General features: G+C 34.9%; 1 protein-coding gene across 3 annotated transcripts in view; it reads right to left on the bottom strand.

The window, feature by feature from the left end:
- The window catches only part of LOC113519381 (dual specificity tyrosine-phosphorylation-regulated kinase 2), a 183,637-nt gene continuing 156,873 nt past the window's right edge, over positions 1 to 26,764 (bottom strand). The window contains exons 2-8 of one of the 3 annotated variants that reach the window (XM_052897111.1): positions 13,393 to 13,549; positions 11,975 to 12,160; positions 7,905 to 8,007; positions 7,189 to 7,327; positions 2,197 to 2,347; positions 1,277 to 1,446; positions 1 to 140 (exon numbers count right to left, since the gene is read on the bottom strand). In XM_052897111.1, coding sequence (XP_052753071.1) covers positions 1,307 to 1,446; positions 2,197 to 2,347; positions 7,189 to 7,327; positions 7,905 to 8,007; positions 11,975 to 12,160; positions 13,393 to 13,549 — 876 coding nt within the window. In that variant the 3' untranslated portion in view covers positions 1 to 140; positions 1,277 to 1,306. Of the gene's footprint in view, positions 155 to 1,276; positions 1,447 to 2,196; positions 2,348 to 7,131; positions 7,328 to 7,904; positions 8,008 to 11,974; positions 12,161 to 13,392; positions 13,550 to 26,764 lie in introns of those variants that run through there. The other 2 variants (XM_052897112.1, XM_026904440.3) reach the window with 2 other exon arrangements.

Genomic DNA, 26,764 nt, shown 5'->3' on the forward strand with positions numbered 1-26,764 from the left:
CGCTCCAGGTCGAGGCTGCGCCGCTCCAGCTCCAGCCTCGCGCCACCCGCGCCACCCGCGCCACCCGCGCCACCCGCGCCGCCGCAGCAGCCGGCGCCACCCGCGCCGCCCGTCCGCCGCGGCGCTTCTAGGGACGACACCTGCCGAACAGATACTGTGTTAATGTTATTCTGTTGTCCATTTCAAACTGTTGTACCTGTGGTACAGAGAAACTAGCGATCGATTGTTCTAATCTTTTGACTTTTACAGCTACGAGATACGTTCACGAGAATGAATGCTGAAGGCACCACCCACACACCTGTAAATTCTTAGCAAGAACTTATTTAAATTCTATCGGAATAGAATTTATTTATTTATTTTTTTGGAAAACGTACAGTCGAATTACAGTCAATAGATAATCAAATTTATATCTGTGTTAAGTCATGATTCGTTTTCACATTTGCGTAATGACAGAATTGATCGGTTTTTATATATGCAAAATATATACATACATACATATACACACATACACAATTGGATAGCTTAATTTTATATTGCATAATATGAAATAAATGTATAAAAATTCTTTTGCAAATAAATTGTTTCGTTCCTCCTCCCATAATATGGAACATAGAATATAGTTGCCACTCTTGAAAAATCTAGTATCTAATATCGCAGCTATCTTATTTGTAAATTCCTAGCACACTTAATGTAAAATATAGAATTATTGGCATCGGTGGTATCAATGCATCTTGTCAGGTCGACATCCACCCGGCCTCCTTGAAAACCATCGTGTTTAATTCCTTGTGAAATCATCACAGTGGATCAACGGACCCTGGCTTCATTGTAACCTACAATGTCTCACTACCTGTTCAGCGGGGGGAAAGGGATTGTTAGTAATGGAGACTGAGAATCCCATTGCTAGCAATATACCCAACCAAATCGACCTCCTCGCGGTTCCCCCTGGAAACTATCATGGTTAATTCCTGATAAATTCATCATGATGGGCTAACTGGTCCGTTTTCATTCTCACCTATCACCCTTCACTGGAGCGCCAGCGTATCCCGTTAGCACAGGCGGGGCACCATTTTCACCCATCAAAAAAAAAAAAAACTATCAGTTCAGCATAAACCAATAATACTGACAGAGTTATACTTTATTGTCATCCCTTTAAAAATCTACGGAAAAACACAAGTGTAACACTTCTTCTGGCAAAGTAGGAGTGGGTAATCAAGGCAGTAGGTAAACTGCCTACAGCCGCCACGATGGCAGCGAGGCGTGCAGGCCGCGTGCATACCTTGGCGAGGCGGCGAGCGGAGGGCGGGCGCTAGGAGGGCGCGGGCAGGTGCGGCAGCTTGGCGGCCGCCCAGTACCGCGCGCCGCCCGCCACGCCCGCCACGCCCGCCACGCCCGCCGCCGCGCTCGACGACCCGCTCTCCTCCGACAGGGCAGCTTGAAGTTTCGCTTCTGGAAACAACGCAACGTTTAGCTTACATTAGTAAATCTGACCATAAAATCCATTGCAAAGGATATATGGAAGATATTCTTATCTCTTTACTCATCTGCTTGGAGGAAGCAAAAGAGATCTGTTTGAATCGAAGCATTTGGCGTTCCATTGTTTCTGCCTACCCTAATGGGAGACAGGCGTGACAGATATGTATATATGTATATCTGCTTAGATACACCTTCTCTACTCAAGTTACAGCCACCATGCAGCTGTGCTTTCATGTCTGTATGTTTGTTGAATACACATATACAATACGTGTTTGTAATATATTTATAATATTCCTTATTTTGTAATTTCACTGCCATGTAGGAAACATGGTATTTATTATAAAATGTGAAAGCATAACCTTTAGATCAGCCTTTCCCAAAGTGGGTGATAACGTCCCCTTGTGGGCGCTACAGGTCTAAAGGGGGGCGATAAGAGACCCATAAAAAAAATAGGGGCGTTGTGTAGAGGCTTGGGGGGTGATTTGTTGATCTTGAAGTAATAGTGGTTTTTAAGTAGATGAAAAAATTAGGCGCTAAAAAATAATTTATTCTTAAAGTGGGCAGTAACCAAAATAAATTTGGGAACCACTGCTCTAGGTCTTTTAAATGGCAATGCATGAGGAATATGATGAGCACCACAATGGAGTTATTCTGTGATATCCATGGTCATGTTTATAGGCGACGGGTACAATTTCCCTTTCATATATAAAGAAAGATACTAACTGGCGACGTGCGAGGCATTGAAGGTGACGGGTGTACGGGCGAGGGGAGTTCGCAGCGAACCGCCGCGACCTCCGCTGCCCGCCGCCGCCGCCGCCGCCGCCCCAGCCCCCGCCCCCGCCACCGCCACCGCTACCGCCCCGCCCGCATTGCTCTGCAACCAACACGAGGGACGTGCTAACACCATCATCACTATAATGTATGTATATAAAGATAGAGATTTTTTAAGGTACTGAGCAGATGATGGACAATGATGATATGGATTTTATCTGCGTTGGTCGAACGTTGGATCGAATAGAATTGAATACAAAAAAAATACTACATGAGTAAACCGCTGTAAAATTAATGCTTAGGATACGAACTGTTACAAATAGATAGCTAAAATAAAATAAAATTACCCTGTATATAAAGTACTTCTACTAAGTACATGTACTAACGTACTAATAATATTAATAAATAATAAAATAAATTAATAATAAAATATTAAATATACACAATATGCATATAATTGCACATTGTGTATATTTAGTGTTATACAATTTTAGAGGTTCTATAAGGAATCTTTCTAATACAACTTCTAAAATTGCATGCTTTCTTGTTGGATTTAAAAGTCTTAACAGATTAGGCAAACGTAAAGAAAACTATCTACAAACAAAATGCCCCTCGTCTGAGCAAACGATAGATTTTTTGTTCATCGAACAGATACCACTATCTGCTCTGTATTGTTTGCTCTTTAAGTAAATGATTCATTTTCAGTTATTGCATGGAGCCATTATCGTAAAGACACTCGAAGTGATATTTAATGTAACGCATTCTGTAGTGTATTCAGAACAACAGAGCACACTCTTCATATTGCGTGGAGAAAGGGATTGTTAGTAATGGGGTTTAACTGACATATAGGTCAGTTAAACCCTAGCAATACTAGCTAGCAATACATCCTATCAGGTCGACCTCCACGCGATTCCCTCTGGAAACCATCGTGGTTAATTCTCGTAGAATTCGTCACGATGGGCTAACTGACCTGCTTTCATCGTCACCCACCTCACTTCCACTCGTGCCCCGCCGGCGTATACCGATAACGCGGGCGGGGTTACCATTCCATTATCACTGATTAAAAAAAAACTTTTGATGTTGCATGAAATGTGCACAGTGAATAAAACCGTCCGCCGTCTGAGTGAACATTCCACCTGTGTATTTGTAATAGCTAGTATCCTGAGGGTTTACAACGGATTAATTATATATCAGTATTATTGCATTCGATCTCATTCGATTCAACGTTCGATCGACATAGATAAAACACATATCATCATTGTCCATCGTCTGCTCAGCCCATTAGATGATACAATTTAATGCACCAGCACTATGTGAGCGCGTTAAAACTCATAAAATCGCTCTGCACTGGATCAAAAAAGCGCTCCAGTTCAATGTTTTGCTAATTGAGTAATAGGGTCGATTCTGAGGCCAAATTTTTCTAAGCTTATCTTAAAAATTAAAATTTCAGTTTGATAACGCAACGAAATCTTAGCTTAGGACCTATATGAACTAAATTTTTAATAGATTTTTATCAATGCAGTTTAATGTAATTATAATCCAAAAAATTATGAATAGGATAGGAGGAGATGAGAAAAGCATCTCAGAATCGAGCCTAGCATAATGCAGACTTAAAGAAACTAGCTAGATAGGTAGAAACCTCACTAAGAAAAATACAAAATGTGTCCAAGTGATAGATTATGTTGTAAACAATAAAAAAATTAATCGAGTTTAGTTTTATATTATTTTTTTTGAACAAAAGTTTGTTTTTACAAAATCATGGGAACAAAATTGTATTAGATCAATATGAGAATAAAACGAAATTTTCCTGTACGTTCTAATAATGTACTTTGGACACATTTTGCGTTTAATTGAGATACTAACGCTTATATTGTAGTATGTCAATTCAAATATATGATAGATGAAAAAAAGAATAATAGAAAAGGCAAGAAATTTGTAGAAAATTCAATATTTAACAAATCTACAATGACATTAATTAAAAAAAAAAAAACTAAAATATATTTTAAAAACACAAAAATAAAATTATTAAACGTATATTTACTTCATTTAAAATATAATTCACAAATTTTAATTAATTCAGAAATGAAAATTTCTAGAAGTTCCATAATCATTCTAACTTTGCATATGTTTATTTTGGATTTTTATCATTATGCATATATTTATGTTAATTTTGTACAATAACATTTTTCTAGGAAATATTAGCTATTCTATGTAACAATTTGTAGTTCTGATGTAAAGCAAATTTGATGTTTTTTTATAGTGACAGGTGTTTCTTAAATATAAAATTATAATTTTTTTAACAACGTATGACGCGACATCTACTCGTATGTTCAGCCATTTAACCGGCTTCGTTACAGTTGATTTATTTTTTGTCCATTTGGGCAAATGTATTGTATTTTAGATTCCTCATTTAGAGCTATTACCAATTTATATACTAATCTCGAAGCGAAAATTTATTATCAACAATAGTAGCCATACAGTCAGAGATAACCTGCCCCTTTAGGGGAGGAAGGGATTGTTAGTAATGCGGACTATAAGTCCCATCAAAAATACACCCTAACAGGTCGACCTCCCCATGATCCATCTGGAAACCATCGTGCTGAATTCCAGGTGTATTCATTACGATGGGCTGACCTGCCCTTGCCTTCTTACTTATCGTCCCTCACTGGTGTCTCGCTAGTGAATATTGTTAACGTAGGCGAGATTCCCATCCCATTATCATACCTTAAAAAACCCACCCCTCTATAAATGGCGAATTAATCTACAAATAGGTTTCGGTTAGCGGTCGCATGAAGTAGAACGAGACGCCGGCTGCCGTTCCATTCTATCTCATGGTTGGATAGTGTAAACAATTTCATTGAGTGATTCGTATGCCATATTGAAAAATATTATTACGGATAATATTGTTGTAATATAATAAAATATAAAAAAGATAGATAAATAGAAAAAAAAAAACAATTTATGTATTTAAATTTCAATATGAACACACGATCCGCTATATCCCTTTCAGATCCAAGATTTTTTTTCTTTCAGATTAAATATATTTTCGTGTTTTGGAGCCAATCCATCTTGCCGGCACGCACGAGACTACTGCACCACCTAACCGCTAAAATGATTTCTTATTGGCTGGTTTAGAATCTCACTATCGTGTTATTTTAGCTTCGTGCGTAAAAATGAATTACGCGCGGTTTTAGAATTTTTCAAAGTTACAACTCACGCCCGTATCGTTCAGGTCTGAAAGGGCTATACATGTAGAACGTTATTCTAAACTGTTGAGTTTCTTGCGGGATCTTCTCAACAGATAATAACTTTCTAAACCCTGCAGTAGACTAAAAAAAATTACGATTTAAAAGTATAATGATCTTAAGCGTAACATAATGTTTTTTTTTTTAATCTTTTTTATTTAGAGGCGTAACATAATGTTAGCAATAAATTAAAATTAGAACAAAATTGCAAATCAGCCATGTCATACTATTTATTTACAATGCACATGGAAATAAATAATATTTCAAAGCTAGTGTTAAAAAAAATAGAGCAACTTATAGTAAATATGACAGATGCTTGTAAATGTTGTTTTTAACATAGATAATTGTAGATTTTAACGTTATAGTATTCATGAAAAGAGATTTTTATACTACTATGGTGACAATCAAGCATACGGCCCGACTTATGGTAAACGGGATTACCGTAGCCTGTAACACCAGGGATGTCACATGGTGGATGATGAACTCAGTAAGTAATAATAGTATTATAATGGTCCCTTGTGTATATGAATTCCTTATACCATTATGTATTGCACATATTGTTATAACAAATTCTGCTTTGTTTTTTGTTTTTGAACATAGATAGATAGATACTCTTTATAGTTTCCTCCAAAAGATTACAAAATTAACTTATTATAATTACATAATTAATAATTATAACAAAAAAGAATATATATATAAGATGATATATTGGTCAAGTAAAAATATTTGAAAAACCAAAACGTCTAAATTATGAAAAGCCAATATAGTTCAAACTAGATAGATATATATATATATATATATATATATATATATATATATATATATATATATATATATATATATATATATATATATATATATATATATATATATATATATATATATATATATATATATATATATCAAATGTGTTAAACTATTTTACAGCTCTATTGAAATTTTGTCACGTCAATTAATATTCAATAGAATTGGTGTAATGACCAATTCAAATGACTATAATTAAGTAAGTCCGCAACGATAAAATCTAACAAAACAAACAAACAGTTGTTTTGGCTCCAATTACTGCGGGCACGGCCGCAGCAATTAATGGCTATTCATTTGATTTATTAGACCTTGCCCTGCGAACACTTTACAATTAAGACGTTACAAGCATCTGCGTAAGGTGGAGTCAGACCGAACGAGCGAATCTCTGTTCTTCCAAATTTAATTTTTTAACTTTAATTTCTGACCAATCTAAGAGAATAATTTTATTCGTTTGTTACATTTAATAATACTTTAGAGATCTTCGAGTACAATAAATATGGCTTAAAACCTCTTAAAAATTGAGGACGCCACTTTCACACGAATAAAGTATAGTATTTTGATAAAAAAAAAGACATGGCAATATATTTTATTAAATGCCATGTATAAAATGATTTAAATAGTAACATAGAGTGTAGTGATTATAATTATTAAAAAAAAAAGTCTAATGGTAGATATAAAAATAATTGATAAGAAACTACAAACTATAACACTAGAGGGCGACTTCTTCACGTGAATAACGGTGATATTGTAAAGAAAAAGGATCGTTTATGTCCCGTTCCGCGCACTCCAGTCTAGCTCCACCGTTAGAAAAGGAAAACAAGAAGCGGTATAAACAAACCTATTTGTCTGTGCACTTAGTCTGGGCGAGGCGTTTGACGTGGTGCGCTATACTAACGTGGTTGTGGTTGTGGTTGTGGTTGAGGGCGGGCGGTGCGTCCTCGTCGTGCGGCGGGCGCGGCAGCCGGCGGCGGAGCCACGCGTGCCGGAGTGCCGTCATCGGCGTCAATCGCTTCTCTGGGTCCCATTCTAGGCACCTGTGGAGTTGGACGTTGGTCGGTTAACACAAATGTGCATTACGAGTAGAGGGGGGAGGGGAGGGATTTGTAGTAAATTTATTGTTAGTACTTTTTTTATACAACTTAGAATGGCAAACAAGCTGACGACTCACCTGATGGAAAGTGGTAACCGTCGCCTATAGACATGAGCAGTACCATGGACATAGCAGAGTACACTGTTTCGCCCATGATACCCCCCATGCGTTGCCATTCCTGAGGACTTAGGTGTTATTCCTCTGTACCCAGTAAATTCACGCCATATCCCACCCTTCAAACTGAAACACAGTCATGCAAACACAGCTGCTTCACGGTTGAAACACGAATGGGACAGAGGTACCCAAGCAATCGACTTTTGTACAAAGTCTCCCTCTGGTAAACATACGGATAGAAATACAAATGAAAGTTAATGATCATGCTTATGCAGCATGCTACTTTATAGCGGTAAAATGTGTTAAACCTAATCTCATATCATCTTACTGTACCATATTTTATGCAGAATTTAAATTTAGAATCTTTTCCAACTGATCAAATCATTGACATAAAAAAAATATCTTACCTTCTAATAAAATCAATGAAAAACTTGTCCTGACATCCCTTCAGGGCTGTGACGAAACTCTTGGAGCCTGGTGGACCGCGTGGTTTACCTCTTCTCGACATGCCTGTAATTGAAATTAATATATTATAGTGATAAAATCACAATATAATAATAGTAATCATCTATAATTATTCTAAGAGTTTCTTTGTGAGAGTTTTGAAACTGTGAAATGCAATCGTTGACCATATCTTGCCTCCTGTCCTGTCCTTTGTGACCGTCATCTTGCACGAAGGAGGACCTAAACAAACCAACCAACCAACTGTGCTATGGAAGTTGCTAAGTTCTTGTCCAAATATATTTAGGTTGCCTATTGACTCGAAAGAAGTTTTTTTTTTTCAAATACCACTGTACATATTATACAAAACTAACAAGTTAATAATTAAGGGGAGCTTGTACTATGGATACTAGACTAACGACTCTAATAATCGTTATGACATTTGGTATACACATAGGATTTATAATGAAGAAGTCTACTTTTAATCCCAGTCACACGTAAATATGACAATGAAATTTAGAACTTATAATATTTCCGTATCTCTTGCTTTCTCTCCCTCTTTTTCCCTTTTTTTATTAGTAGGTTATGTAGGTACATAACTTATAAAAACCTTTATCTCTGTGTATAAACACATAATATATTTATTTATTTAAGTTTTTGCCTAAACTGCACGTTTGTCCTATAAACAACCTGAAACCTATTGGCTACGAAACGTTATCGAATGATTCAAGAAAAGTAATACGACGCTAAAAAATAGTGGAATTAAAAAAGCAATAAATCGGGTTAAAAAAATCAACACAGCGCGATTAGATTGAATGTCTCGCGCAATAACTAAGCGGTAACCCAACACCCAGACAGTCGGACAAACAACATCGTATTATCTGAACCGTTAACATTTGGCAGTCAACCAAAAGTATCGACTTTAGGGCCCATTCACAGCGAACGGGCGTAAGTGGCGCCAAAATTTATTGTTACATTAAAACTTAATAGCTGTAATCAGAGTTTTGCAAGAGTGCATTGCACTATTGTTTGTTACTAAAGTTAAAAACGTACGTACGAATGATTTTTTAGAACAGAAATTGTGTTTTATTATTTGAAAGCGGCTTGAGAAAGGTTCTCAATCCAACTGTATTTTTCTGCTGAATTTCAACTTGAAAGGTAAGATATAATAGTGAAGTTATACAGTATGAATGTATAACAACTTAGTCCTCAGGAATGACAACGCATGAGCGTTGGGCGTTAAATTATGTACGTATAAATGACCAGTGAAAAAGAAACAAAAGATAACGAAGAATTTTATTGTTACTAGATCTATTTTATAAATCTAAAGATTTAAAATATATTAACTATTTCTTTTTTTAATATTCTTGGCATGATTATTTATTTTTAGATTTATGAAAAAAAGAAAATATTCTCTCAAAGGGAAAAACAATTAATATCTGAAATATCTCACATAAAGATAAGTGAAATAACGATTACACAAAATTCTCTCGAGATTGCATCCTAACGGTGTAAGCGGCTAGAATCTTCCCATCTATATGCTAATGAGATTTGTTTACTTCATCCATATTCAGCGAAATGCATGCATGCACGTTGATTACATGTGCTTGCCGCATTAACGCCCCCGAAAGCTGAGAACCTGTTTTGAACGTGGCCTACCTAATTAATCAGCAAATGTTTCGCAGCTTCTGCGGTTTCACGAATGAAAGACTCGCAAGTAGAAGGCTAATGGGGTTCTAAATTTTGTTCGTAATTGAATAAGTTGATTAATTTACCACATGAGTAAATATTCAAATGTAGTTCAAGTTTTAGCCATTAGTCGATATTATGGAATGCGGCTTCACTAAATTGTGAATTCGATCACAAATGCACAAGGCTGTTTAATATTTTTCATAATCTTTATATATTTTTCGGGGATCGAAATTAGATAAACTTCAAGATTTATCTTGAAATTTTAAAGAATATTAAAGACGTAAAAAACTAAAGCAAACAGGCTCAAACTCATGACTCTACTAGTAGATAAAAAAAAAAGTTCAGAGATTAATTATTATAACATATTACAATTTCTATGGGCATAACTAGATATCTAATTAACTTTACATATACAGACATAAACACAACAGAATATGAATAGATACTTGAACTATTTCTAAATCAGTACCGTGCAAAATGTTCCAGCGCATAGACAAACAATAAAAGTATCCATCGATACATACGTTTACGTTAGCAATCACATGAGAAAGAACAAGACACCGGACAACATTATCTCGCTTCGATTTGTGTATCTACGAGTACTGTTAGATTTGTTTAACCAATGGTCTAGGGACGGCAGGTGTAAGGGCAATTGTTCTATGTAGACAGCTCCTAACGTACCTACTCACTTCTTTAAATTACAACCTGATTAACACGTTGAGTCATACGTCATCGACTTATTATACCGTTAGTGACGAAAAGCGTGAAGATGCGTAACATAGTGATGTCTGGCGTGGTATTTGTGATTCAGAATGTTTGCATACTGCATCGGTGACGTTGGGAGAAAGTATGTGGTGATAGTGTGGCGTAATTTCATAAACAGTTCTCTGTTTATTTCCAGAGTTATCATCATAGTGTTGATGATGCTCTCGATTTTAAGAAGGCGTTTGTTTATTGATAGTATGGAATTTGAAGGGGGAAAAATAAGATATTTTGATTACATACGAGTATATTGATTCGAATAACAACGTATGAAGAGTACTATGAGTTATCATATCAGCTCTTAACCAACCACTGCTGAATATAAACCTCCTTGGGAGGTTTTGCCAGTACTTGCCATGTTTCGGAAGGCGATTGACAACCACAGTTAGGCTTTAAAGATGTTTTAAGAGGGACGCTGCTGCCTATCCCTTGTCCTCCCTTAGTCGCATCTTACGACCCCCACGAGAAAGGAAGAGGGGGTTGACCTATTCTATGCCGTAACCATACGGCCTATGAGTACTAAGATATATTCTATAATATCCATGGTGTTGTTCGTATCTACAGGCGTCGGTTACCTCTTTAAATCAAGTGAGGTGTCAGCTTGTTTACCATTCCCAGTTGAACAAAAAATATATATTTTACGTTTAATTGAAAATGTAAATCAATCAAGTATGGGACAGATGACGTCAATACTGCTGAATTTTATTCAATCAATTTACGAATACCCTTAAAACTTTGAAGGTTTAATACTAAAGCCTATTTAAAATATCGGTTTTCTCGTCGTACCTGTGATGTGCAATAAGTAATAATAAATACCCTTGGACCTATTGTACAGTGCAATCTAAACACAAACGTAACAGAGTTAGGATTACAAATTCAACTGATAGACATTTCTTTTTTTTGTAAATACATACATGTTATACAGAGAAAATACCTATACTACGGGGGAAAGGGATTGTCAGTAATGGAGACTGAGAATCCCATTGCTAGCAATATACCCAACCAGGTCAACCTCCTCGCGGTTCTCCCTGGAAACTATCATAGTTAATTCCTGATGAATTTATCATGATGGGCTAACTGGCCTGTTTTCATTCTCATCTATCACCCTTCACTGGTGCTCTGCCATCGTATCCCGTTAGCGCAGGGGTTATCATACCATTTTCACCCATAAAAAAAAAAACCTATACTAAGGGAGGAAGTGATTGTTAGTAATGCAGATTACCAATCTCATTACTAGGAATATACCCTGCCAGCTCGACCAACACGTGGTCCCTTCTGGAAACCATCATGCTGAATCTCAAGTGTATTCACCACGATGGCCTAACTGACGTGCCTTTTCATTCTCATCTATCATCGCTCACTGATGCCCCGCCAGTGTATACCATTAGCGTAGACGCGGTTACCATTCCATTATCATCCATTTAAAAATAAACACCTATAATCATGAATAAAAATATTTGCCATAGAATATGGGAATTGAACCCGCGACTATTAGAAGACAACGAGACAGTGTTTATACCGCAAGACCACTAAGGTCGTCAAATATCGACTCGGAATAAATGACAATATTTTATACTCTTACCTCCACTAAGTACCGTGTTCCCGTCTGGCAGAGTAGTGGCCGTACAATATCGCGGGAGGCCCTTACTACTGATGAAGTTCTTGGAACGCTTGCCCTGCTCGATGAGCTTCTGTGGTGGCATTCCTAGAAGTTCGATGATACAGGCCATCTGGTCCGCTTCATCCTCCCCGGGAAGCAACGGAAACCCTGAAACCGGAACAGTCACGAGGTCACATTATTAAGAATTAAAATGTTAAGTTAGGATATAACCTATCCGTGTAACAAATTTAATTCAAATCCATGTTTTTGCATAAAAGAGTAAAAAACACCCATCCGTCATCAAGAATTTTCGCATTTATAATATTAATAGGAATCTATTATTTATATACATAAATAACTAGTGATACATCCAGGATTCGCATGGTTTAAAAAAAAATTTAACACGTTACTTGCTAATCATATAGCTTTCTATTTCAGTATTTATTTTTAATTTTTAAATCCTTTTTTTTTATCTATTACGAACAAACATACAAAAAATTTAATCTTTCCTCTTTTAATAGATTAAATAATAAATTGTAATTTTAACAAGACGATATCTGTACATTGGAAATATTTAATAAATACAAGATGTTGCTATACATATAAAATATAGAGGCCAAAACAATAATTATCGTAATTTTTATCTAACCATTTGTCTGTCACATGTAAAAATTACTATACAAATGGCCAGTTTAAATATACTATTCTACAAAGTCATTATGCATGGATACAGGTGGCTTGGGGCAGTTTCTTATGGCAATATATGTGGGAGGCATATATTCGGTAGTGAACAGATAATAATGATAAATCTAGTCAAGTTGAAAGGTTCTCAAGCGATTACAATTCTCTCACAGCCAACCAGGCTCTATTAAGTAAATATACAGCTCATATTCATCTGTTTTCTAAGGTAAGAGTATTCACTGTAACTACAATTATATGGTCATGTATAAAATCATATATATGATCATGTATACGATCATGTATGTATGTATAACTGACACATATTTTTCACCATATCTGCCCTTCATACGCTTTCTGTTTTTACCCAATGGTTAGCTGGTAGAGAATGCCATATGGCATTAAGGTCACCATTTGTACAAAATTTTACTGTGCAAGAAAGAATAAATAAATAAATAATAAATAAATAAAACACAACAAAAACAAAACTTGCGATGGTACTTCGATATTCGATAACAAATTTCTCAATACATCATTTCCAAATCCATTTCTGATATGTACCATCATCACTGCTTGTGAGCGCTAATGAACTGGGATTAGTTCCTTTTTGCATGCGGTAATGGAAACATATTTATCGATAAATTTGTTTACCATTTGTTTTTTGGTTTCTCTCTTTTTAACATTATAATAATATTAATATAGACTGAAAGTGAAGTACCCACCTGTGAGGAGTTCCGCCAGTATGCAGCCCAGGGACCACATGTCGATGGGCATGCCGTACCTCGCGCCCATCATCACCTCGGGCGCTCTGTAGAACCTCGACTGGATGTACGTGTACACCCGTTGGGTCTCGTAACACGAGCTACCGAAGTCTATCACCTGGGGGCAGAAACAAGAATTACATTAATATTAATTTAAATAAAGAGATATAATGTTAGAAATTAAAACACAACATTTATTTTATGCAACTTAGAATCGCAAACAAGCTGACGTCCAACCTGATGGAAAGTGGTAACCGTCGCCTATAGACATGAACAGTACCATGGACATAACAGAGTTTATTGTTGCCATTCCTGAGGACTCAGGTGTTATTCCTCTATACCCTGTAAATTCACTGCCATATTCCACCGTTCAAACCAAAACACAACCATGCAAACACGACTGTATCACGTTAGAAACACGAATGGGCCCAAGCAAACGACTTTTATACAAAGCCTCTCCTTGGTAGGATACAAGATACAATAGACCTCATACTACACGAACTTTATCGCAAGCGACCGAAAAGTATCAACAATTTACAGCCTGCTACAACAAAAAGCAAGTAGTGGGCGAGTTTTAATACGAAAAGTTCAAAATTGACTTAATAATCTTTATATAAAACATATTAAAAAAATTATAATGTATATTACAAATAACAACAACTGTTTATAACTACTCCTCTCCTTGTAAAGGTTGCTTGGAAGAGATCGCTTTTAGCGATAACGGCGCCCATTGTTTTCTCAATGTGAACATTTCTTGTAACTGTTTGTATATATAATAAATTTACTACTGTTATCTTTTGGAGAAAATAATAAAGTGTATCTATCTATCTATAAATATGATCAGACAAGCCCTAAGTTTATTAAATACGTAAAACTATATAATTATACCAGCTTTTACTATCTAGTCGGATAAAGGCACGAAACAGCAAAAAATCTGTCTATTTCACTGTCTATATTTCACAGATTGTACTTTTATAACTTTTTAATCTTCACGAAACTTCATAAAAAGGCATAGAAGTCACATTAAATACATCATAATATATATTTTAACTTGCAACGTTACGGAGCCCTCAAGACGTGGTTTTTTATTAGGCTCTTAAAATATACGTTCCCGAAGTGCCGAAAGTTTGTCATCTTGTCGTTATATTATCATATCTTACACTGTCGTGTTCTCTTTCCAATTCAATTCTCAATGGAGTTTATTTCCTTTGACAGTATCGATTTTTACAGGGTTGCCCGTTACCTCATCACATATTCAATTGCTTAACAGTTAAAGGCAATAGTGTTGTACTTTTTTTACTTATAAATAATATATCAATAAGCTATGTGGTTCCGGCATAGAATAGGCCACCTCTTCCTTTCCTAACGGTAAGGGAACCTAATGGTCCAGGGATGAGTAGCAGTGTCTTTCTTAAAACACCACCAAAGCCTAATTGCGGTTGTCACCCCACCTGCCAAGCGTGGCGACCACTGGCAAAACCTCCCTTATGGGGGACGCCTATGTTCAACAGTGGGCAGTTAATGACCGATATGATGATGATGACGATGATTATATCAATTGTATTTAAGCGAACCTAATTATCTAAGATGCAATATCGTCAACCACAAACTTAGTGTACGAGTACATTTCTTAAGCGTTATTGTAATTGTATTGGATTAACAGATAAGTGTGTGTATTGCAACTTATGTTTACTGCTTGTGATAACAATACTACGGAAAATTATTTATTGCACTGAGAGAAAAACATATTTCTTTAGAAAAAAAGAAGTATAGCGTTCCGTTTTATTGCTTTGTTAAATCATACAAAAACTAGATATTTATAAAACAAGTTATTTAGCCTGCAATAACTCAGGTGCAGATTTCTTTTACCGTAATGTCATAGTTTTCCCACAATGGATAAAAATATTATGGTTATAATGCGTTAACGGAATGTTAACGATATTATTTTTAAAGATCAAATTCAAATCATCTTTGTTCAAATAGACTTGTTTACAAGAACTTTTAAAACGTTAATTTCGTTTTTATGTATGCAGGCTTATAAAGAAATCAATGAAGAAGTTAAATTAAGCTAAAATTATGAACTTTTATTCATAACAGGTTATGTTATGTCTTAGAAAAATAAGTCAATTTATAAGAATAGTTGTAAGCTATTTTTACAATAAAATATGTACAAAATTATGTATTATAAATTGTAAAAAAAACTAGTAATCTATTAGTAACTATGTATAACGTTTAGTACTGTTATCTGCGTATATATATTTCTTTCAATAAACTCGTATTTAACGTTGTTTACATTAACGCACTAAAAATAGAGCGTTATCTTTTGGCTCAGTATATACATATTCAAGTTTAAATATATTATTGCTATTGTATTTATATATGTATTTATTTCTTTATACTTTTGCACACAAAAATATGTTTACAGGACGGACCTAACGACGACACTTAGTGTCTCTACCAGTCAACCGTATATACATATATATAAGTTAATTAAAGTAAAATCTAATGTAATAGAAAAATAATAATATGATATTAAAAAGAAAAAAATATCGTTAATCATGAAGTTGACCTTTATCCCATTTATCCCATGTCGTCACACAGTATATCTTTCTCTTCCACGGACCCCTATCAGCCAACATGATAAACTAGCTTAGTTGATAGCTAACGAGCTAAATCGATAGAGAAACATCAATTTAGTCGGCTAGGCAATTTTAAGTGAAAGCTTTAATGTGTCGAAATCAAAGCTAATAATCGTTAAAAACTGTACGTAAAATTCGTATAAAATCCAAATGTTATTTCTGTATAATTTGGCATAATACAATTACTCGTAATAACATATGTAAGTTTTAAAATTACGCAATTAGTGCAGACGAACAATCATGTAGTTGAGTGATATTAGATAAGAGGTGGTGAAATTACGTTATTTTTCTTTCTATAAATTGATACGGATACAAATGCACATAATTAGCCATCAACCATAGGGAAAAATAGAAAATTTCGTAGCTATACACCACTGTGTATTTGTCTATATTTTATTAATATCAGTGTGTCAAGCCTGTTTTTTGTTTGTGTCGTATACCTTTGTATGTAAATACCCACTATTTAGGTTGAATCTAAGAGATTGCTTACAGCGATAAGATCGCCTTTCGCAATGCACCTTCTGACATAATGTACATTTATTTTATTCTTTATACACAATAAAGAGTTTGGGCTAATTGAATTCAGTGACAGAAGAGACATGTAGTCTGAAACAATCTATATTAATATTATACAGAGACAAGATTTGATTTTTTGTAATGGATAAACTCATTTTAAAAATTCTTTCACATATAGAAAACTACATTATCAATGAGTAACATAGATGGTATATTATTTTTAAAAATCTATGAAAAATGGCCCTCCCGCCTGCTCATCTGCCAACCCAGGTTAGATCATCCTGGAAACATAAATTTATGAGAGCCAACGATAAAATTTGCGTTTCGTGTCATACCATCCGAAGGGAGAAGGCGTAAGTTTAAAACAGAGAAAAACAAATATGTCACATTAATGACCTGTTTCTCTATATTTAGCACAATTAGTAAACCATCCTAGCATTTTTTTTTATCGAAATGATAGTGTGTTAAATAAACAAACAGCTATCTTATAGACCTAGTTTTCACTTAATAAAGTAAGAATATGATGAAGCGCACTTAATATTTGAAATAAAAAATAAATTTGTTATTTATTGTTTATTTGGTCTATCTTAATATTAAATTTCTAAATTGGACAAATAGATATGTAATAGTTGTTTTCATAGAAAGAAAGGTAAAAATACTCTTAATTCCTATTATCGTACCTTCAGGGAACCATGATATAAATCAAAGAGGATATCCACCTCATCATTGTTATAAGAACGTGAGGTAATAGCGGCATCGCGCCGGTGTGACGCATGTGCGCCGATGGCCCATTGTCTTTGGCAAATATACGAGGTCTGTCCGGAAAGTTCGTATAAAAGTGTTCTGGAATGCGAGAAAGAGGAGTGGGGAGGCCAGGTAAGGTAAGGTTTATTTCATAGAATAATAGGTTACAATTAAAACAAACAATAGAATGGATTCATCCGGAAAGTAACCTCCATTTAACAGAAAAGAATATGGGTTTAGGCGGTTGGCAATGGTATCGGGAAAAATACACATAAAAAATTTACTATTTATTTATAGAACACCCCTTTTTAAAATTGGTTAATAAGTTGTTATATTTTAGGGACTTTTAATAAGGGACACATATTATGATTGACAATGTTTAGTCTCTATTCCCATCAACATCCCACATCATTATTAAAGATCATCAACTTCTAGGTGATTAAAAATTAATAGCACAAACTGTAAACTATCATTATTAAGAAAAAATAAAACATCTTTACCCTTTTGGCAAAGGGAACTCTTGTAACGAGAATCGACTTTACCTCCATTTGATGTCAACGAACTATCCCGTTTTATAAATATTAAAAAAGACTATGAATTAGATGTGTTTCCGAAGAAAACACACTACTAAGCCGAACCCTGGATTCAGAGAATCAATGGCGTAATTGGCTAGGGCCCAATGAGTGCGGCGATGACTCCCGTGTCTGTGACATCGTTGACACGATGACTTCTACATCAATATCATGTAACTGCAGGCTTTTAATATCAAACGTACGTATACTTGAAATGTTTTCCCGGCGTTACCTACTCGTACGCTAGACAGGTCTAGTGACGTATGAATATTTTTAACAAATAACACTTGTAAAACAATAGCGTCTCTTGGCAACGGCACTTTTCATGCTTAAATGAAGGCGCCAGCAATTAGTTTGTTGTTGTTAATTGTATAACCGATATGAAATATATATATATATATATATATGTTTATATATGCTCATGACTATATTCACTAATGGCTGTCCTGTTTGGAGCGATTGTTGGCTGTTGTGTGCTGAACTTTACATTCGACGTACCCACATTTCGTAGAATAAATCAGAACTGAACATGGCAAGAGCATACCGTCGTCACTGTGATTAATTTGATGTGTTATCGGTGTTTTCCATCACTGAAGTGTAAAATCTTTATAATTTTCTTCTACTTTGACGTCAATAAATGCCAATAGGGGTCTTTTTATAACAGTTATTCAGCTATTATATCATAATTCATAATGACACACAATATGTATGTAACTACTTAATTGGTATTAATTTCATGACCTAGTCATTTATCTTGTAAAACATAATGACGATTTGTTATTAAATTACTTTTTATCGTGTAATATTTTATCGTACAGTCTCCTAAAACGTAGCCTTAGTAAGTTTTTTTAGACAGCTCTACTAAAACTTTCACAATTTGTCACAAACTTCATAAGTCTTTAATAGAATCGTACATTCATAACGTATGTATACATACAACTATACGCATCCCACTGGCGCCATGGTTCTGTCCCGCCTCGTCGCCTATGTCATGTGTAGGGAGTATTGACAATAATTTACCTGAACAACAATATCTTACATTTTCACCATAGTAGATATAGACGTATAGTAGTATATATGACACTAGGTGTCCCGTCGTATAGGGAGGTCAAGTACATGGCCTGGGATAGAGCTGGCTGGATGAAGATGCATGAATTAGTTGCACCGACAAGAGGAAACTCATAAATGAAAAGAGAGATATAGACGGAAATCGAAGATGACAAATTTATGAAATACTCGATTATACTAATTAAAAAAATTAAATTTAATTAAGTTTACAGTTGACATATTTATTATACGAATATAAAATTTTGCTGTACATAAATTAGTTTGAAATGAATAGCTACTGATTTTCTCTAGTTATATAATTAGCTATTGATTCTTCTCAGCTGTTAACATTCCCAATTCGGCAGTAAAATCATAAAATAATGATTTAACGGAGCTTGAAAACAAGAATATTTAAATAAAGATGACTTCTAATCTAATTTATGTAATTGTCAAATATGACATTTTCTATGGTATTGCTTATAATACTTCAACATAGCTTGATAATATCCAAACAGCTAAAAAACATTACGCTACTACTTCCGTTGGCAGTCACGAAAGTAAAAAAAAAGGCTGGTAATGCATTGAGTTTTCAAACAAAACTGACTTTGTATCGTATAAACATCGAGGGTGTCATTGATGACAAACATCTATTTCTTCTGCTTTCTGGCAACATTCCTAAAGTTAATTAGCTTGTAAGCGCCGTACCGAAAGACGAATTAGTATTCTATGAATTGACAAGTTCTGCAAATAGAAAAAGAACCAATAGTATGAATAACTTTTTTGTTTCATTTCAAATGGACAACAAATGGGTCCACCATACGATGAAAAGTAGTAACCATCGCCTACAAATACGAAAACCATAGAGTATACGAATACACCGACACCTACCAAGTTCTGCTATTCCTAAGGACTAAGATGTTTTGATGATAAAACTATCACCTCTTTTGACATTATAAAGATAAAGAGAAGTTATAAGATATTGTATTTTTACCATCTTATTTAAAAAAAAAACTTCAATCGAAAGAAAAACTATTTTACTTAAACTAGCGAATGCTGAACCATACTGCGCATAGCACAATAGTAATAGATCGTATCACGTTCCTGATCACGTGTATCCCAAAATATTGTAGCTCCTGTGACGTCACTGCCCATGTCCATCAATCACAAGTCTCCTGTAGTCGTTAGCTGTGACATTTGCACTATTGGTGACCTATTCGAGCGTTCAAAGCAACCACATATCTTCCAGAGTCGATTGAACCAATAAAGACTTTAATGCTATAACCATAAAGGTTCTTAAATTGCATATGAAAGGTGCCGGTGGCTTATTACTAGGTAATGAATGGAATGTCATAACGCACTGCGTTAGTGGTGTTCTGATTGGATCATTAGGCGATCCGCACATACATGTTTAATGAGTTATCGAGAAATGTAACACGAATACTTGTTTGGTCGAATTGAGAAGAGAGTAAAAACCATGATATCCAGTCTAAAGACCGTAGCTACTGCTTTTTACCAGATAGAGCGTTTCTGATTGCCATTCTAAGTGATAAAAAAAAATTATATAAGCTATACTAATAATAAAAACTAATAAAAATAACTATAATGTAATGTAATGTACATGTGTTTGAAATGTTAAATCAGGATTAGTTAACATTTGTATAAAATTTATTTGAAATCTATTCAGACATTTAAGGATGATGAGTATCAAACATCCACGTAATTAATTGAAATTATAAATAGTGCAATGAAGCTATAATATACAGGCACATAACACAACGCTATTACGGCATTTGCCGTAATAGCGTTGTGTTAAACATCTTCAAAACTGACTGCGGTTGCCGATCCGCCTGCCAAGCGTGGCAACTATTGGGAATCCCCCCCCCCCCCCCCCAAGGGGATGCTTATGTTCAGCAGTGGGCGGTTAAAGGATAATATGATGATAACAGTCAAAAATCCATACAGTCTGCCTGAATCATACAGCCTGCCTGATGACAAGCAGGCAAATTGAAAGAGCACGAGTATAAGAAAGTACATTCTTTTGTCTGATCAGAATTCACCTTTAGTTACTCACAACTTCTTCTTCAACTACATATCATAATAAATAAACTGTAACTACTAATGAACTGTCGGTTTTCTCATATTGGGTTTGCTGGAAGAAATCTCTATTGGAGATAAGCTCGCCTTTGTGCACTGTTATGCTTGTTTTTGCATTTTAATAACCTTTTGTGTACAATAAAGAATAAAGAAAGAATAAAATAAATTAAACATTTTTTGTTGTACGTATGTACCATACCTTAAAAACATGACAAAATAAAAGCAAAAAAGAATAATTGACGTAATTGGTTAAGAATCACGGATCTAGAGCGTTCACGCGAACAGCGTATTAAATGCGTTCTAAAACAATAATCTCTAAAGTGAACCGTACACAGCGGATGTTACGCATCATAAACAACTTTACACTAGCATATTGTTTTCCTTATAACTAGTGGAACTCTAGGGAATTTGTACATTCCGTGAAGTGTGTACGCTTTTTTATTCAGTTGTACTTACTTACCAGTCAATTAGATTCCCTGCTGGCAGAGATGTATTAAATTAAAATAAATGATTGGAGAGCACCCCCGGATACGAACGAAGTTTACAGCTATAAAGATATGTCTAAGAGTATCTATATATTTACGGCTTTTTAAAGAGCTAAGCCCTGCTAGAAAATAATCTTAAATTCTGGTGATTCTAAAATGTAACATAAATTTTTTTTATACAACTTAGAATGGCAAACAAGCTGACGGCCCACCTGATAGAAAGTGGTAACCGTCGCCTATACACATGAGCAGTACCATGGACATAACAAAGTATACTGTTTCGCCCATGATACGCCCCATGCGTTGCCATTCCTGAGGACTCAAGTGTTATTCCTCTGTACCCAGTAAATTCACGCCATATCCCACCCTTCAAACTCAAACACAGCCATGCAAACATAACTGCTTCACGGTTGAAACACGAATGGGATAGAGGTATCCAAGCAATCGACTTTTGTACAAAGTCTCCCTCTGGTAATTACTTATTTTCAATAAGTAATGAGGTTTATTAATTTACCAAAATCTGACGTATGATCTCATTACTATTATAAAGATTTCCTTGACAGAACCTGACCTCCTACTATAAATACAATGATTATAATCACGTGACGAACTCACCTGTATTCTGCGAAGCAGAGTACACACTGACCTGGGCAACGTCTGGTTATTTTCAATTCATGCGTTCACTGATCTATAATCTTATAATTAGTACTGTTGTGTAAATTTACTCACGCATTTCGTAGTAAACAGTGTTTTGCTAGAGTAACGTGCAAGTAGAATAGATGCGTGAGTTCACAATGATAGAAAGAATAAGAAGAAGAATGAAGAAACCTATAACTAGCGCCTAGGGCTAAAAGAATTTATATAGAACAATTCTAATATGAATAATAAGAATATAACTTTAAAAATGCACAGAGCATGAGCTTTCAAATTGTGGAAGGATACAATTGTTTTATACTAATATTAATAATATTAGGAATGATGACTCATTTTATTAATTTTTCCCATGAAAATTTTTTCTTAAATGTTGACAATAATCTACCAAGTATCACCAAAATTGTTTCTTTACCTACTCCAAGTGACTTGTAAACATCAAAAGCTAGTTTCCACGTTTATTATTACTGGAGGATCAAACAAAGCTATTTAAAAATGATATTTGGATCATGGTCACATCGTATTTACGAATATAATAGAGTAATCAATTCGCCAACATTGAAATTCAGTCAGCCTAGAAGAGTTGCAGGCGAATGAGTACACATTGGTACTGTGTCATGTGAGAATCCTGGGGGAGACTATGTATAAAACTCATCTACATAGGTAATTTCTGTCGCCAAGCAGCTGTATACATTTATGTATGCTGTATATATGACCCACACAGCATATATATGTCATAGTATACACACCACATGCCATATTCCAATATTCAAACCAAAACCACCAAAGGATGGAATAATGGCAGTGAAATAACAGTACAGGGTAAGGACCCAGTACTATCATCTCTTATGTTTGCGTAGCTCTAATACCTTAGTTTTTAGAGATTGCAGAGCACGTCTATGTAATATTTATGGTATTCTACAGGTCTATTATCCGACGTTTACGACTTTCAATCAGATGAGCCGTCAACTTAACCCTTTAAGTCGTAAAAAAATGTACGTAAATGTAGCCCATAACGAACAGGAAATCTCTGAAGTCTCAGTACACGTACAAGAGTGAACGCATCCGTTGTGTAAGCTTCAACAATCAGCAAACTTCTGACGTGTGCAGAATATCTAATAAGATTATTTATATTAGTTAGCATTCTGCACAAGTCTGTTTCTCTATTGATATGCTAAGAAAGCCTGTGCAATCCCTAACAAAAGAGACATAATAACATAGTTTTTTAGACTTGTCAAATTCTAACTAAACCATTTCACTGTATATTGACGTTTGAACAAACATCCAAACAACTTTTAACGTACAATATCATTAGTATTTAGGGCTAGTGCTCTATAAATATCAACTGTAAAAAGGACAAAGAACTCGCGCACGTAAGTATTTAATGGCTGTATTAAATATGTATATCATGTATTTACTCGTAGTTACAAAGATGATTACGAACAACTAATGGCTTACAAAGGTGTCCACGGCCTTGGCGTGTGATGGAACGGAACAATAGATATCTGCGTATGCGCAACTAGGTTACGAGTTCGATGGTAACGGAACGAATTTTGCCAGTATCACATATATCAAATATTAATGTTATTACAATAGTCTCTAAAAGCCGCGGGATCTGGCATAGTTTGGGTAGAATTTGAACCTACATATGCAGTTAAATATAAGTGCTAAGTTTGATTGTACTTGTCGATTTGCATCAATTAAAAAAGTTAAGCAATATCGTTTAGATGGTCCGATTGAGCGTTTATCTGCTTCGTAGAGGATTTATAAAGGTTCGTCAAGTTAAAATCGTAATCGGACTATATCAATACTCTCTATACTTACTACTTCAAGATAATCTACTTACTGGTTGATTGACTAATCATCAACTCATTTAAAGATACATGGCCCTTTATATAGCAAACAGAGACAGCGCCATTGCTGCTATTCCATTAATATTCGACCATACGCACAACTGATTCCTGCTGGTCACTTGAGGTTGTTGCTCTATTTTATCTTATGCTACGCTTTAACGTCCAAAGAAAATCATTCTTTTTGACGTTTAAAATTGAACTCTTATTTCAAAATCATTAAGTGGAATTTCGTTTTTAACCCAAGGGACCTCATTCGTGAAACATAATATATACGACAAATCAGCTTAAGAAAGTACATGAAACCTCAATATTACGTAAAGCCTGTACAATATTGTTTACTTCAGATCTAGGCCATGGAAATTGATACTGCAGCCAATTTTAGTGAAATGTTATAATTTCTTGGTTTCATTACAATATTATTCGATTTTCAAGAATTCGCAAACGATTACAAAATATTCGCGACTAATTAATATACTGGTATTGTAATGTCTTTTGGAAACCGGGTTAACGAAATTAAAAACTAGAGAAAAGAAACAACCTTCACAAAGAAAAGTCGTCCAGAAAATGGTGGTGAGGACCAAGTTACTCGTACAGTTTTATATGCTGTATTGTATTCGTGGATACGTCTACAGAGTTCAAAATCTTATGAAATAAAATATCTCGCTCGCTGTAAGCATAATGTTGTGTCAGTTATCTGTAGACAGATGTAGGCTGGATTAGGGTTGTCAATTTAGATATTTATTACTATCTGTATTTCGCGGCTTTTCCTAGGTGAATAAAGATAACAAATATCTTATTTATTAAGGCAGCATATAGTCTATAAGTGTACCGAATTTAATTAAAATCTATCGAGAAGTTAACGACTGAATTGTTTCAGTAACAAACATCTAAACATCTTAAGAAACTATCACAGCCATGCATTTTCTGTAAGGTCCAAAACAACAGCAATTCAAAATGTATATCTCCAACTCAAACATCTTTCACATAAAGCTCTTAATATTCCCAAAGTATATGGCAGCCCTAGTCATGGCCCAAATGTATGCATTACGATACGCCACGTAATTAACACAGGCGGTCTTGTCACATGCGAAAAAAGAAACATTTTCGCCAGAAGCGTTGATTTTGAATAATTGATTCCCGTAAAATTCTGTGAACATACAATAGTAAAACGGAACGCAAAAGTAGACGGGGAAGTATTTTAGCCGAGCGCTAGAATTCGAAGCACATGTTTTTGAAATACATATATAACAATATTCTTACAATGTAAATATATATGTATAATGAGACTTTTACATATTTACTATGTTTCTCGTCAATCTCATTTATTATCAGGTGGGCCATCAAATTATTTAGCATTCTAAGTTGTATAATAACAGAGGCATAACACCTTAGTTCTCAGGAATGACAATACATCAAGGGTATCATGGGCGACATAGTACTCTGTTATGTCCATAGTACTGTTTATGTCTATAGGCGACGGTTACTAATTTCCATCAGATCCAATGTCATCAGCTGGATGCCTTTATAAGAACATAAAAAAAAAAAACTGAACACTTTGCTGACCAGGGATTCCGTCATTGTTGAAATCTTTGGAATTAAACTAAAATTATGATAAAAATGTAAATACAAAGAAAAGTTATTTTTGGTCATAAGCGCTTTGTAATCCAAACGGCCTTGCCCGTCGTGGTAGGAGGGCGTACCTACATGCTAGTGAAATGCTGAGTTTACTTGTCACCGGTCAGCAACTTTGGATATAAAAGACGAGTTATCTTTTTTTGTATATACAACTTAGAATGGCAAACAAGCTGACGGCCCACCTGATGGAAAGTGGTAACCGTCGCTTATAGACATGATCAGTACCATGGACATAACAGAGTATACCGTTTCGCCCATGATACCCCCATGCGTTGCCATTCCTGAGGACTCAGGTGTTATTCCTCTGTACCCTGTAAATTCACGCCATATCCCACCCTTCAAACCGAAACACAGCTTTGTAAACACAACTGTTTCACGGTAGAAACACCAATGGGACAGAGGTACTTAAGCAATCGACTTTTGTACAAAGTCGTCATCGGTCAGCAAAGTATTAATATTTTAGTTTGTGAGAAAATGTGCATGACAACTTTCAAATTATTACGAAGACCTCCAAAAGGAAACGTACCAAATATAGAACCTTGTAAGTAATTTACATATAAAATTCAGTTCATACTCCGGACTACGCTTGCGGTATTTTCATACATATCAAATGTCAAATAAAGTTTATTCTGGGAGTTCAAGCGGTAGATTGTAATGCATAATTGGACAGAAATCTTACAAATTGATATTAAAAATGCTGATAACTAAACATTGCTTGACTGTTCACAAATAAAGGATATTTTTGGTTCTTGGAATACAGATTTTTTTTCAATGTTTTCTGTAATAGTTACCATTTGCTTGCAATGCTTGATTCATATGAGTATGTTACTGAAATAAAAAAAAAATCTAGATTTATTTTCACATTTCCTCTTTAACAATAACAACAATGTGTGTGTGTTTGTCGTTTCTTTGTCTATAAATAACATCAACAGTGTAATGCAAAAAAAAAAATAGAATAATCATTAGATAATCATCACATTTCGAAAGTGTAGGAAGTGTAACTAATTATTATAGACCTTTTAAAATATATTCCTTTTTTAATATAGGCATATCTACTAAATGTTGTCACAGTTTCTTTGACCTTTATAAGTTCATAT

Source organism: Galleria mellonella, unplaced genomic scaffold, assembly GCF_026898425.1.
Source record: "Galleria mellonella isolate WM207_F2 unplaced genomic scaffold, CSIRO_AGI_GalMel_v1 utg352, whole genome shotgun sequence".
In the NCBI taxonomy this organism is placed as follows: domain Eukaryota; kingdom Metazoa; phylum Arthropoda; class Insecta; order Lepidoptera; family Pyralidae; genus Galleria; species Galleria mellonella.